The sequence below is a fragment of the Rhinolophus sinicus genome, linkage group LG04 (genome assembly GCF_036562045.2).
Source record: "Rhinolophus sinicus isolate RSC01 linkage group LG04, ASM3656204v1, whole genome shotgun sequence".
Lineage (NCBI taxonomy): Eukaryota > Metazoa > Chordata > Mammalia > Chiroptera > Rhinolophidae > Rhinolophus > Rhinolophus sinicus.
The window spans coordinates 128,293,751-128,308,696 of NC_133754.1; the positions used below are offsets into that span (position 1 = coordinate 128,293,751).

General features: G+C 40.8%; 1 protein-coding gene across 6 annotated transcripts in view; it reads left to right on the forward strand.

Moving 5' to 3' along the window:
• BNC2 (basonuclin zinc finger protein 2) overlaps positions 1 to 12,550 on the forward strand; it is a 415,446-nt gene extending 402,896 nt beyond the window's left edge. For 5 of the 6 annotated variants that reach the window (XM_074330348.1, XM_019739202.2, XM_074330349.1 and 2 more), the window contains one exon: positions 2,539 to 12,550. In XM_074330348.1, coding sequence (XP_074186449.1) covers positions 2,539 to 3,199 — 661 coding nt within the window. In that variant the 3' untranslated portion in view covers positions 3,200 to 12,550. Of the gene's footprint in view, positions 1 to 820; positions 855 to 2,538 lie in introns of all 6 variants that reach the window. The other variant, XM_074330352.1, reaches the window with a different exon arrangement.
• The last annotated feature ends 2,396 nt before the right edge of the window (positions 12,551 to 14,946 follow it).

Below are 14,946 nucleotides of genomic sequence, written 5' to 3' on the forward strand. Positions count from 1 at the left end.
AGATGTGTCCATCTGGGTGATCAGTGTGTCCTTTTGTCAATGTTAATTTATTCTTTATTCAGTGTGTGTTGATGTGACTACTGTGTATCTGGCTGCTGTTTGCTCAGCAGTGAATCTAGGAAGTGGTAACTGCAGATGTGTGAGAAGCAATACAGAGTTCTAGACTGCAGTCATCACAAAATGTGTGCTCATGAAATTAAGAAAACAGGAAGGGTGTTAAAAATAATAAATACAGAGGGATAGGATTTCATGAGCTGCTTATGGTTGGCAGATTGTTTTATCAACACTCACAGTACTCTAGTGTAACTCTATTTCCACATTCTTATAATAATTCTGGTGGTGTCATACCCCCATGTCAGGGTACAGACTTCGCAGTAGGCATTTCCTGCACTCTGCTTAGCGACCTGCTCTTGCAGTTGTCTGCCATCTGACACCAAGGAAATGAGGAGCAACTGTGTCAGAGCAGGGGCCGTGGGGACAACTTCTGTGTATCATTCACATGTCCGCACACTGCATGCATCTGTGTAGGACTCATTTATGGGTGATGCTGATGCTGTGAATTTTGTTTTTCTTAATTTTGTTTATGATTTTTGGATTATGCGGCTGATCTGAAAATCATTAAGACAGCGTATGAGATGATCGCTTATGACAGAAAATGATTTTGTGATCAGAACATTTTAAATCCCAATTTTATTGTTTAAGTTTTTTTTAAACCAGATGTCTAGAATGTGAATTTGTTTTCTCTCTCTCTCTCTCTCTCTCTCTTCTCTCTTTTTCTCTCTCTGTCTCTCATTCTTGCTTTCTTTTGTGATCGATTTAGCAAAAGATTAGAAAGCTGATCTTATTATCACAAGGTAAGCTCAGCCTTCCTAAGTGCAGTTGTGAGGGGGCTGTGCCCCTCTTCCCCTGAAAACCCCAAGTGCTATATATTGTCTTGTGTGGAAAGGTGGAGAAGTCTTTCTTACCTTTCTTGTCTCTGAGGCACATACCTCTCAACCACCTCTAAGAAATACTAGCCAGGTTTGTCACCAAATGGGTGACTTATTGGGTCTTCCATACTTTTTATTCATCATCTGTTGAACTTCCCACTGGCCATTCTAGGTCATGTGTATTATCACAATTACTTCTCCAAGATGTAGAGCTTCTGCCATTATTGAGAAGCTTTTATGTATCTGTAATTTATTTACTGGTTTATTTTTTGGAAGGGTAGCCTCCAATTGAGGTCTTGTCAAACAAGTGAGCCTTTGCAGGTGGAGAGAGGTATATGCCCAAGGGCACTTTGAAAATAAACGGGGATGTAAATACAAAGGCAGTGCTTTCAGATGGATAACAACATATCAGCTTTATAAATCATGGCAGCCCTATGGATGCTCTGGGAGAAATCCTGTCTTTTTTTTACTCAAGCAAAGTTTTGCTTGTCTGAGAACTACGGATTCCAGTCGTTAAAATACAGGGACCGTATGTTATTATTGTGCTTGATTTTTTTTTTTTTTTGTATTGTGTAGTTTTTTCTTTTTTTTTTTTTTTTCCTTTTTGTCCCTTTGGGTTTTCTCTGTTGTTTAGTGTGATTTTTTTTTTTTTTTCAAAACGGTGGGTGGGTTTTATTTTAAAAAAACAGTATCTGTTTTCCAGCTTTTTGTTTTGAAGAATTAAATTTTAAGCGTTGAATTGCTTAATGAAAACATTTTTAACTCTACAGTGCAACAACTTCTGAAAATAAATGTATTTTACTATTAAATTTAGCTGATTCCAAATCATTCTGAGAAAAGGGATTTATGTTAGAGTCTGTGACCCTATTCCAAATTGCCAATCTATTAAGCTAATATTTTTTTCCTACCTAAAACTTGAAGTTTAGGAAGGAGAGAGGCGAAATTAAATACATAGGGTGCCAAAAAAAATGTATACACATTTTAAGAAAGGAAAAAACTATATTAAAAATGTAATGCACAATATATACCGATAACAAAAGAAAGATGAATACAAGTCATGTGTATACATTTTTTGGGCACCCCCGGTATAAATTGTTTGGACCATTTACTCTTTTAAAAGATGGATCCTTCTTCTGATACATCTAAAGAAAGTGTTTGCTGTAGAATACAGGTTTTGTTTTGTTTTTAGGTAAATTGAAATGATTCAGTTTGGACAAGCAAAAGTTCCCATTATTTTATCCTACTTAATATATGTTCTAAAATCTCTGCTATGAGATTCTCTGCAGCTGATGCTGCTATATAGTAAAGCTAACAGAACAATCGATGAGAAAAAGGTGCCTGGGTTTGCATTCATCCTACCATTGAAGAGTTTTACTCTCTTATAAAAATTATGTTAATGACAAGCTCCCCTTATTGCACTTCCCACCACCACTTCTCCCCAAATCCTGAGGATGTAGGGGAATGTTTGCTTTTATAATGGTGTAATTAGCAATGAATGTGCTTATTTGATGCCTGTGAAAGCTTGAATCAATTTTAAAATGCTCTCCTTTTTCTCACCCGTCCCGCTCCCTGCACACCCACCCTCCCCCTTTCCCTCTTGTTTTCCTAGACACAGTGCCAACATAAATCTGCATCGTAAACTGTTGACCAAAGAACTCGATGATATGGGCCTGGACTCATCGCAGCCCTCCCTTAGCAAGGACCTCCGGGATGAATTTTTGATGAAGATCTATGGAGCCCAGCACCCCATGGGGCTCGACGTCAGGGAAGACGCCGCCTCTCCCGCAGGGACCGAAGACTCCCACCTGAACGGGTATGGGAGAGGCATGGCGGAGGACTACATGGTCCTGGACCTCAGCACCACCTCCAGCCTCCAGTCCAGCAGCAGCATCCATTCCTCCAGAGAATCCGATGCGGGCAGTGACGAGGGGATTCTTCTCGACGACCTTGACGGGGCGAGTGACAGTGGGGAGTCGGCACACAAGGCCGAGGCCCCGGCCCTCCCTGGCAGCCTAGGGGCTGAAGTGTCAGGGTCTCTGATATTCAGCAGCTTGTCCGGGAGCAATGGTGGGATTATGTGCAACATTTGCCACAAAATGTACAGCAACAAGGGGACCCTGAGAGTGCACTACAAAACTGTGCATCTGCGAGAAATGCACAAGTGCAAAGTCCCCGGTTGCAATATGATGTTTTCCTCTGTGCGAAGCCGAAATCGGCACAGTCAGAACCCTAATCTCCACAAAAACATTCCCTTTACGTCAGTAGATTAGTCTCAGAATGGACACTACCGATGCCAGCTCTCACCAGACGGCCTACATTTGAACTGCCATAGTCAGTGTGTGCTTGTGTACTTGGGTGTGTGTGTGTACACGTACGCCTCCACATCCATACGCACACACACACGCACACACACACAGTTTTCTTTAGATATAAAAAGATAAACACTAGGTGCTTTCGAAATGTTTTTTCCTTTATAGTTTTGGAAAAGGGGTGGGATCTTTCATTTGAAGGTGAAAACAAAATACCCTTTAAACACACATACATACACACACAACACACACACACACACACACACATAACGCGTGCAACTAGCCCAAATTTTGACAGAATAATAATTCTGGGTCCTCTCCAAAGAGACAGTTTGTTGTACCCATGACTGTTGCCTGCAAAAAAAATAATAAAAGGGATAAAAAAAAAGAAACAAAAAAGGAACTTCTTAATAGTTGTCTTTTGTGAACTTTAAGGTTTTGAGAGAATCTTCAACTAAAGCATGGCAGATTCACCTGTAAATATTTAGCCTTGAGAGGCCAACGATGTAAAACAATTGTATTGATGTTGTTTAACTCTTTTGTTTAATTTTTACAGTTACATCCAGCTGTTAGATATGCAGGAAAAAAATAGTTTGCTGGCTAGCTCTATTCATTTATGTTAGCATTAATGCACATTTTCTTTTTTTAAACATGGTCTTGTTTTTACTACCTGCTAGATATAGTGATAAAGAGGTGCTGGCATGCTTTACAGCACAGACCTGATTTTTTAAAATGTCCTGTACTAGTACATAAATCCAGTCATGCACTTTTTTTCATACACTACAAGGGGATGTGTAATATCCATGCTTCTTTTTTATCCTTAAACTATTGCCATACTTCAAGTAAGTGTCTTTTTTAAAAAAAAAATTCACTTGTATAAAAATGGTCTGGTCAGTATAGGGCACAAATGCCAAACAAAAGTATTAGTGTTAACACAAAACTGCCAACTTTGCACAAGTTTCCAGAAAAGAAAATACAATTAGTCACTCAACATAACCACAGGCCAATTTGTCGGCCACCAGAAAACCGCTTTCAAAAAAAAACAACACTTGGTGATTCTTTCAAGTGCCGAATGTTATTAGAATCAACACTGCATCCTTCTTGCTTCTATGTTAAGTTATATAAAAGGAAAACAAAATTATGTGGTGTGAAACAGCCAAGGCATTTATTCTTTAGAGGCAGGATAATATTTCAGGATACAAAAGCCCAAATTACTCACTATGGAACAAAGCTGAATACAGTAAAAGAATTGAAAACTCATTTCCAAGGACCTAACCGTTATCCTTTCGAAAAGAAAGAAAAAGTCTGACCTGGGCTGGTCTGTTGTATAGCTGGCTAATTTGTTGCGACTTCTCTAGCAGTACTATGATTCAGGCCCATTGGACAGACAAAATCAAAAGACATTTGACAGCAGCCGTATTTAGAAGCCCTTCTCACGTGCTGAACTTAAACTGAGCAACACTCCTTTCTGAAAAGCCAGGAGGGGGGGGATCGGGCGGGGGGATGTAAAACATGGTTCTCTCACTGTTTAGTGTTTTGTGTTTCCCCACACGATTTGTCAGAGAGAAATGAAAGCAAGCTTAAAACCAAGCAATTGAGAGTGAGGAAGAGGGGGGGGGAGACGATACTCCAAACCTTTTTTTGTTTTGTTTTGTTTTGTTTCCGATGTTTACACATGTTGCCTGAGCTGGTTAACCACATCGGCAGCCTCAGCTACCACAACATACGACTAAATGATGGTATTTACTCAAGTTCAGTCTGCAGCCAAAACCATTAGGGTGTGCACTGCAGACTGTGTTTTGTTGTCTCCTTTTTTTTTTTTAAGTGAAGGGGGACAGAAAAAAAGATAAACAAGGAATATTTTGTCAAACAGTATACAATAATTTCAAGAGAATGTATTTCTTTTCTGCATTTAATGGCCTCAAACATTTCTCATCAGTCTAAAAGTTAGAAATACCCCCTTTGTTTTAATTTTTCATGTCATTTCCATTTTTCATATGTTTTGTAATTATTTTTTCTATGTTCACATCAGCATTCACTTCCGTTAAATTTGCCAAAGGAAACTGTTAATATGTTTCTGTTGTTATTATTCCTATAGGATTTATTGTACCTCACAGTATTTATTGTTTCCAAAAATAAGCATCATTAGTTGAGGATTCAGTGTTTTTATTTGTGAAAATTTCAGAAACAATAGATTTTTAAAGATAAGCTAGATGTGTAGGAGCTTTATCTTTTCATCTCCTTCAGAGGATGCTATGGGGTTCATTTAATTCTTCATTTGTTCTACAGTGAGGAAAGACCAAAAGTACTTGCAGTACAAACGAAACCTTATTAAACACTATGTCTCTTAAATGACAAATGTTTACGGTAAAAAGCTGAGGAATTAGTAATAACCATTTTTGTTTTCTTGTACCTTTGAATTCCCCAAAGTCTTACTTGCTTTATTTTGGTGTTGTGTTAAATTGAATAGACAGAGATGTTTTCCTTTGTTTTATACCATATAAGACTCTGTACAGTATGTTTGTGAAAGACTGAACTAGAATAATGAAAGTTTGTTTGCAAACAGTTTGGTCCTCTTAGCGTTCTCTGTGTCGCGCTGTTGCCCCATTACCAAGTGACTTGATTCAAAAAGGGGTGGAAAAACTATTTTTAGTATCCCAACAAAAGATTATAGATACACTAGTTTTGGGGATGTGCGTAGACAGAATTACACCCAGTTTTATGAAAAAAAGCACATTTTCATGTCAGTAATTTTTTTTAAAGTTACTCTCTTGGTTGAGCTATTTGAATGCATCTTGTACAGAATCAATGTTTAGTCTGTTTAATGTCAATTAAAAGGTCAGATAGCCCTAGTGAGTGAATGGCATGGCTGTCAGCAGGTCACATCAGCACAGGCTGAAGAACTCATGTTTGTTCCTTGCCACAAACGGGGCTAATGTGGATAGCCAGTTAGAACAAGCCCGCAGGCAGTGAGATTCTCAAAGCAGCATTTCCCCTGCTCCGAAACTTGCGTGTGTTCACCTGCGTTTTGTCAGAGAAATGGCAATGAATCCTGGACAACCTGCCCTTATTAAGTATCTCCCCTGTTTGCTACTACTTTTGTGCCTCGTGTGCCCAAATGTAATGGTGGCCTTCTAAATGGGTGAATGACATTTTCCAATACAAAGCCTATTTGCTTAAGAGCAGCAGGGGGAGTGGCTAGAAGTGATATGTAACAGGTAAACTCATGACACGTCCAATGCTTTTAGTCCTGAAGTGTTGGTTGTTCTTGGGTGTCTGCCTGAGTGGTGTTTTGACTTAACTACAAGTCTAGTTAAGATGGTGATTCCCACAGCTTATTTGCAAACAGGAACGATAAAGAGATCAGCATTTTAATCATCGAGCCCTTCATCTTTGCCCGCTCCTACTCATTTATTTTTTTTCACGGGAGATTCCTATGGTGAAATATTTTCTCTCTAGCTGCATCCATTCTATGCTGGCTGGAAATTAATGGTGATGCTGATTTTCATCCAAGCGGCTTTTCCCCATTTGATTGATTTTAACCAGAGTTTTGTCACCGGCGCAAAATTAGGCAGTATTATTAACGTGCATGTCCACTAGCTGATGTTGAAAGGTACTGTTTTGATCATTTTAAACTACGTTTTTGTAAATACCAGAAAGATTTAATCCTCTTTAGGGAATATCTGCATGCTATGGAGGGAACGACGAAGAGCAGGAAGAAGGATAGGTAATAACTCATTTTGTTTTAAAAGTGTGATCAAATGCTTGACACTCTTTGTTCTGTTATTAATTGTATGGAAATAATTCAACCCAATGCAACGCATTTCAAATCTTAGTCCAGCCACCCAATTCAGCCTGATGCCTTTTAAAGGTTTAGAGGTGTTCATCTTTTCCTTCTCAACATGACAGACGTCTTTTTTTGAAACTATTTTTTAGCACAGTGGTGCCACTGTCCTTGTAGTGTGATTCCTTTGGTCTTGAATTTCCAGGCCCTTCCAGTAAGAGGAGAAAGGCACTTAACTGGTTAACAGCCCCATTAGTGTATTCATTGCTCTTCAGGAGAGAGAGAGAGAGAGAAAAGAAAGGAAAAGCCTTTGACTATATCAAGAATGGGCTGTTCCAGCAGCTTTCTTCTCATTTTACTCAGGAGAAACCATGCATTAGGTCCCCACCAAATAAAATAAATGTGACCTTTTGTTCCCCCTCCTCTGTACACACCCCAGATGTGAGCCAAGCAAATGAGAATGGGGGCCCTTGGCAATTAGAACATAAAGAAACCTGTGACCAGATTGAGATGGACGTGCTGCTAACTGCTAACAGTGGACCTGAGCGTCCTAACTTGTCCTAGGTCTCTAGTGTTGAGTTAGATTGACTAATAGTGTAAATAAAATTCAACTGTAATAAGACACGCTACATCTGCTATCAAAAAGAAACAAATCATCCAGAAGAAACTTATGTTCTTCCTATCAACACCCCTTAAGAACTTCCCTTTTTAAAATGATGACTAACAAATATCATTTTAAAAAATCATACATTCTCCCAAACTTGGAATATTTATATTAAGGGATTTTCTTTTTCCCTCTCTTTTCTTTTTCTTTTTTTTTTTTTTTTTTAGTGAGATGGGTTCTCAGTGAGTGAGGAGGACAATAAAAGGCAGGTGCCAAAAAGACTGGAAGGAATCATAGCTTTTTCAAAAGCCAAATGAGAAAGGGATGCTAAGTAGAGGATTGGTGGTACCTGCCCTGCTTGGGAGTCACTAGCAAAGACAATTGTTGATGCACTGGAAGTGTTTGTTCAAGAGCAAAGTCTGCAGCAGTGGGTGACAGCATGGTGATATAGTGCCCTGCAGGGCTCCCCATGACGGGGTGTCACTGAACCCCAGTCTGAGGAAGGAGGAGGGAAGCAAGGACAGCTGCAGGCAATAATAGCTCAAGTTCCTTTCTTCTTTTTTCTCGGAGTGGGAAGTGATGCTGGAGTCCCTGAGGAAGCAGAAAGATGTGGTGGGTCACCCGGGTTATTGCAAAGGCCAGTGGTCAAACTGAGCTCTGACCGTGGTGAGTGGTCGCCAGTCTGGATCTGTTCTTTCTCCATCATTACATTTGCTCACGCCCATAGCCATGATTGTAATACTACTTGGCTCAAGTTTTCTTGGTCAAAATGTGAGCTTATTTACCTTCCGATGAAGCACCGAAGTAACTTCTCTGTTTTCCTCTTTTCCCTCAAAGCTAAACCACGTGTGGTAGTCTTGCTCACGTTAGTACTAAGGCCACATCTTACCTGTCCCAGACTCATTTTCCTATTTCCTACAGTTAGAGAATTGCTCACCGTAAATGGTAATTTTCAATTAGCGTTGTGTAAACCCAGCTGTAAAATTGACCAGTGAAATAATTTACCACCACTCTTGCCCAGACACGCATCCATTCTGTGTCCTTCTATCATCCTTTCTTCTCACATCTTGCACAAAATGATACTTATCGCCATCCGGCAATGCTTGGATATCAGTACTGACTCTTTGGCATTTGTTGAAAAATCCAAATGCCTAATAACGGGGTTAATAAAAATTAAGCATTTTTACAAGTACACTGAATTGGATCAGCATGATTGTTCATTATAATGCTATATATATATTTTTGAAGCAACTATACTACAGTTGTCGTAAAACTACCTTTATTCTTCTCTAAAGCATTGTTGTAAATTCATTTGACCTTTATTACACACAAAAAAAATCTTTTTTATATAGAGTATCAAGACAAGGTTCAGTTTGTAACAAATAGTGGACCATTACAAAAGAGGAAAGGGAAAAGCCTGGGCCGAGACGCTTCAGTTCAATTTCACCTCATATCTTTCTAATAACTTACTTGTCACTTTATTACCTTCCAGTAATGTGAACGCTGCTGACAAGACTGTCACACTAACAGCAGACAACACCCTCTCTGCATCAGCCCCAGCTCTCCTGGCTACTTATTGCCCTGGCCCTGAAGGGACACAAACTAATAGTGTGCTTTCCAGTTCAGCACTTGGCCATCAAATATAAAAGGATGCGTAATTGCCTGTTTATCCCTTGTGAAGGGGAAATTGAGTACCAGGGCTAGGCTTTCCCACTGAGTTCCCTGATGCACACACATTCACAATCAGCCTCTCTCTCTCTCTCTCTCTCTCTCTCTCTCTCTCTCTCTCTCTCTCCCCCTGCCCCGCAGCCTCCCCCTCCCCACCCACTATACAAACTCATACACACACCTACTAAACTGCATCTTTGGTAAGCTCAGGGCTGCCTCTAGATGCCCTCCCCAGCTATTAAGTGGACAGTAACACGATGACTTCTTAAATAAAGGGTCAGTCGAGAGACGCTGGCTGTGACAGCATTCTTTGCATCTTTGGAACTTAAGTATTGCAATTGCATGCCCATCCATTTGGGAGTCCTGGGTGTGGCCTTATAAGTAGAGCAAAATTTCCCACAAGTCAGGGGCATAAGCAGGATTATATTGCCCCCCATATTCTGTACAGCAAGCATTAAAATAGTTTTCTTCCCCTTCAAAATCTTCACATGTTGTAAACAAATTGGTGTATGGTTGTAAAAAAAAAGAAAATTTCTTTTTTTTTTGGCTTTGTCATCCACCCATTGGTCTAAATGTATACATGTGTCTCTGAATGATAACCCCAAGTCCATAGTGTAACATGACAGATTAACCTGCATTTTATTAAACTGGACTGACAATCTGGAAAGAAAGGAGGGGGCGCATTTTGACTTTCGTCACTAAAACAGGCACTACCCTATATGTAAAAGTTAAATTCTCCACTGTAGGAGAATTTTCCGAAGTATGAGCACAGGGAGCTTTACAAAATCAAGTGACGAGGAGACAAAAGTTACCAAGGAAGAGCATGTGAAAATGATATATTTTAAACTACCTTGAGCCCAAATAACCTGTAGGTATCAGCTGCTATTTTTGTTGTTATATTGAACTACTTAAATGATGGTTAGAAAGTGGCTAGTCAGTGAGTGCAAGGTCTGTTTATGAGTGTCCGTATGGAACTTGGGGACTCCATGCATCCTTCCCACTCTCTGGCAGCAGCTCTGACACAAGCTGCTGACCCCTGCTTCAGCAGTCACATTTCAAATATATTTGTCAAACAAATAAGACACATGCATGTGTCGTCTCTGATGGGAACTTATGGAAAGAGAAAAGCAGCAGCTTTAGAGATAGACAACGTAACAGGTCTAATTTGACAAACCTGTGCTAAATCATTTCATTAACCAGTCTCAGCACTGGGAAGAAACGCACTTTGAGCAAGGATTCTTGGGGTCAGAGAAAAGCAGTTGACTTGATGTTTTTTAAGTTCCTCCAGTTTGTATATGTCACAATCATTTCTCAAACATCTTACTAGAATCTTTAATTAAAAACTCAGTTGCCAAAATTGCACAGATTCTGCTAACTTATATTATTAGCATTTTCCCCTTTAAATAACAGGGATGCTTAAGGACATTTCTAATTTTTTCAATGCTTGTTTTTTTTTTAGCTTCATTTAAAAAAAAAAAGAATCTTTGAAGAGAAGGAAGAGCAGAAAAGGGTATTTTAACAAAAATGGAGAGAAGTAGATAGTATAAAAATATATTTCTTGAAGAGAGAGTATCTAAGTGCTATACCAAGACTTTATATAAGGCTTCCTGTTGCCAAACGTGATGTTGAAATAATGCACAATTAAGACGGCAAATCAATCTATTATTAAACTGGCTCTGCCCACTTCTGTTATGGAATGCGAGGACTGAGAGGTGACTCGGGGGAGACCCTGGAGGTGTGAGAGAGCTCCACTCACCTGGCCCTGGAAACATTTTCCAAAAGAGGGGGAAGAAACCCCAGCCCTCTTGGTAGTCCCCCTGCGAGGTGACCTGCCCTGGCACTATTTCTGTGGGAGCCCCGCTGCCTGCCTTTTCCATGTGAGAAGACAAAGCACCTCCCGCCCGCCTGTGAATAGTGCTGTAGCTGTGAGAAGCATTGATTCATGAGGTACGATGCTCTTGAACTCCCAGACAATGTGCTGAGTTAATAGGTTCACTTGAGATGTATAAACCAAGGTTGATTGTTTATTTTTTTTTCATCTAGTACTCAATTTGGAGCGTTTTTGCATGTCTTTGTACAGAGTAATCCATTCCTCTCATTGCCTATCTTAATCTCCCCTGACTGTTCCATTATCTTCCCACTCCTGCCCTTTGCTCTTCTTGTGATCTCACCCGCCCCCTTAAAAATAGTCTTTTCTGAAGCAAGAAGGTAGAACACTCTTTCATCCTGATTTTGATCCCTTTGGAAACATTTGTGTGTTCTACCCTGCCCAGGGTTTACATAACGTGAATTAAGTGAATGAGTGAATTAAATAACTAGTATTATATATTAACCTGACATGACTATCGAAGATTTATAATAATATATGGTGCACTTGCTTTCCTTAGCAAACTTTGGTTCAGCTGCCCTGCAGAGAAAGCTTACCATTTTCCTACCAGAGCCAGTATGAAACGTGCAGGCATGCTAACCTGGGTACTTGGAGGTCAGAAAGGAGGAAGGTCGAGAAACCAGGAGAAGACTTTGGTCTGAGGCCACCTGGGCCTTTCCTCAAAGATGGAGTCGAGCTGGGGCCTTGGGGAAGAAAACTCTCTGTTCTCCACTGCTGATTAGGGACCAGTCCTTTTAGGAGCTACCAAGATCCCTCACATATTGGGAGAACACACACAACTTCCTTCTCCACTCCAAACCCAATAACAAAAGTATTGATTCAGCCTGCATATCTGATAGCAAAAGTGCCCAAAGGGAATTGAAATATCTTGAGGAAAAGGAATTTTCACCAAGATATGTCTTCTCCCTCCCCCCGAGTTTGGGGGTGTCTGCTTTTTTGTTTATGTTGTTCTCATCTGCATCAAACCAGTCTCTTCTGCTAAGTCTGTCGCAGAACCAAAGTCTGTGCTATGAAAGGTAGGTGCACTGAGGGAGGGGGACAGCTTGCATTACCCTGATCTCATAATCGTGACGTTGGTAGCTTCATGAATACTGTATGTACCTTGAACAAGGGTTTGGTTTTTGTTTTGTTTTGTTCTGCTTTTTGGTTTGTTTTTATTAGTAGTCTAAGGGAATTAAAAGTTTTTTATTTGCTATATCCTTTGTTGTATTTTCTGTACTATAACTGTCTACAGTATGTCTTTTGCATAAGATGCATAAGGGTTTGGGGATGTAAATGGAATTTTATTCATATTTTGTCCAAATACCTCTTGTAATTTGTATCAAAATTCTTGTACAATTTTTATATTAAAGATTTATCAGTCACTGACCTCTTCTTCCCGTCTTGATTTGAAGAAACCTCAACAAACTCCAATAGATCTTTCCAAAATACACCTAGACCCGCGTCAGCTCCCATCATAATTCACCCTATTTAAGCACACTTGCTGGATAGCTCAGTCGATCTCCTATCCAGACTGAATCCTGGTTTATTTAATACACTTCTTAGGAAGATCAAACGCGGCTATTGCTCAGACGGCGAAGCTGAGTCAGACCTACCAAGATCCCAGCCAGTCCTGACGGAGCCCGGCAAACACTGACCTGAGTCTGTCCTCACCAAAGCTATCCATGCGGTGGGGATGCCTTTTCTGTCTCTGCAGAATTCCTTTTCCCCAAAGCCTTTGCCTAAGTTCTTCTAAGGAAAGGAAGACTAGAGGAAGAACTAGGTAACTTTGCACCTCAGCTTTCTGCAAATAGATTTTCTTCCTTCCCCCACCCTGTGAAATTTGAGGATAGCAGCCAACAGAATGATGACTATATATATATATATATATATATATATGCATATATAAACTGAAACACAAGCATTCAGTCTGAATATATATATTCAGACTGAATGCTTGTGTTTCAGTTTATATTCTTCCTCTTGGCAGTGGTTTTCTGCAGATTGTGCTTGTTATAATCCAGAAATAAAACTAGCAGATGGAAAGATGTCATCATTGGCGACATTTCCTCCTTCTGTCATACTGCTTGAGGGACAGTGGGGAAAAGTATATAGAAGGTGCTTTGGACTCAGCAGTGTGTATAATTACCCTCACCTCTTAAATCAATGCTCGCTGAAAACTAGGCTAACCCAAACTATGAGGAGTCTCCCTTCCGGTTGAGTATTTTCTATTCATTCCTGGAGCCAGATTTGCCCATTTCCCCAGCTTGTACCACCCACTCTGCGATCTCCTCTGGCCTATAACTAGGGAAATGAGCTCCCCAGACACTATAGCAGCCCCCTGGTCCCAGGCCTTTGGCCAACACGGGGCTAGGCAGACTGCTTGTACCTGCTGGGCTCTCATCAGGCCTGCGGCCAGGCGCTGTCCAGCCAGCTGAAGTGCCACTGACTGAGGGCCGCTCCCAAGGCAGCAGGGGTGCCAGCCACCAAGGCTTGATGGGGTCTCCTTGATTTCCTCTGAGCACCCACAGACAGGTTTTGGGGTGAGGGCAAAGAAATGAAAGGTTTAACCACTTTAAGGAAGTCTACTTCCGTTGAGACGTGGTGATTAAATGTCGTGGAAGCATTAACGCACTCCTGCAGGGAACCCAAGCACAATTATGATCTTTTCATCTGTCATAACACATCTGTAATAGGCAAGATCTGCCACAAACAGCTTCTTCTTAAAAAAAATTGTTTTAAATGTTATTAAATGGTGGAAATCCTCCTGTTTAGCAAAGCGGCCCCCATGAAGAGAGCTTTTAGCACAAAGCGAATCAAAACTGCCTGGGTTGTGGCCAGTGGCTCTCCTGAATCACGGGAAGGCTTGCCGACTGCTAGTTTGCCCCGTGTCAGTTGACAATATGACAGTAGATTAAGTGCTACTAATTTAATAAAGCTGCTCTGAGGATGAAGCTGATCTATCAATGAAGACCAGAGAGGATCGCATTGGTGGGGGCTCCGGAGGGGCGGCTGAGAATATTGAATCGCCTGAAGTAATACTGGGGGGGAAATGTATCGATCCTCAATAAGGCACAGTTATTTTTAGTCACCTGACTCTCGGGCACCCAATCATTACCCATATTCATCAGAGAGGCATAATGAACAGAGGTATTGATTAACAGGGCTAGTGGAAGAGATTTCCCAACAGTGCTAGTTCACACTGATAGGTCTCCAATGGGAATACAGGCCACGCAGCCCTGGAACATAACTTATTGTGTTCTAGGTCCTTCCATTGATTTTATTAGGGGGGCAGGGGGAGGTACAGCCTTGCATACAGTGGTGCCCCCTTGACCTTTCTCTGAAACCTTGAAAAAAAAAAAAAAGAAAGAAAGAAAAGAAAAGAAAACCAACTCGCTGCAACCGTCAACAAGTACACAGCGCTATGCTCTAAGTTTCCTGCCTCTCTCCGGGCTGGCTGTCCTACCTCATCTTTGATTGCTGGGTGTGTTATCTTGATTTACAGAAATTTGCTCGAAGCTGGGACGTGCCAGTCAGAGCTCAGAGCCATCAGGCATAGAAAGCCTTCCCTCCTCTAAAGATCAACATATGGCTTCGGGAAATGATCGTGTTGGGCTAATTGCACCAAGTTGGCATGGTAGGAGCATAATGAGTCCCGATTCTCGCATGCTGACCCCAAACCCAGTGATGCCAGTGCAGAGGAACTTTCCAAGCATTTTGCCTCGTGGCAGGAATCCTCATTGAGCTGCTGTTTGCAAAAGACATTTGGTTAGATTGCTAGCGTG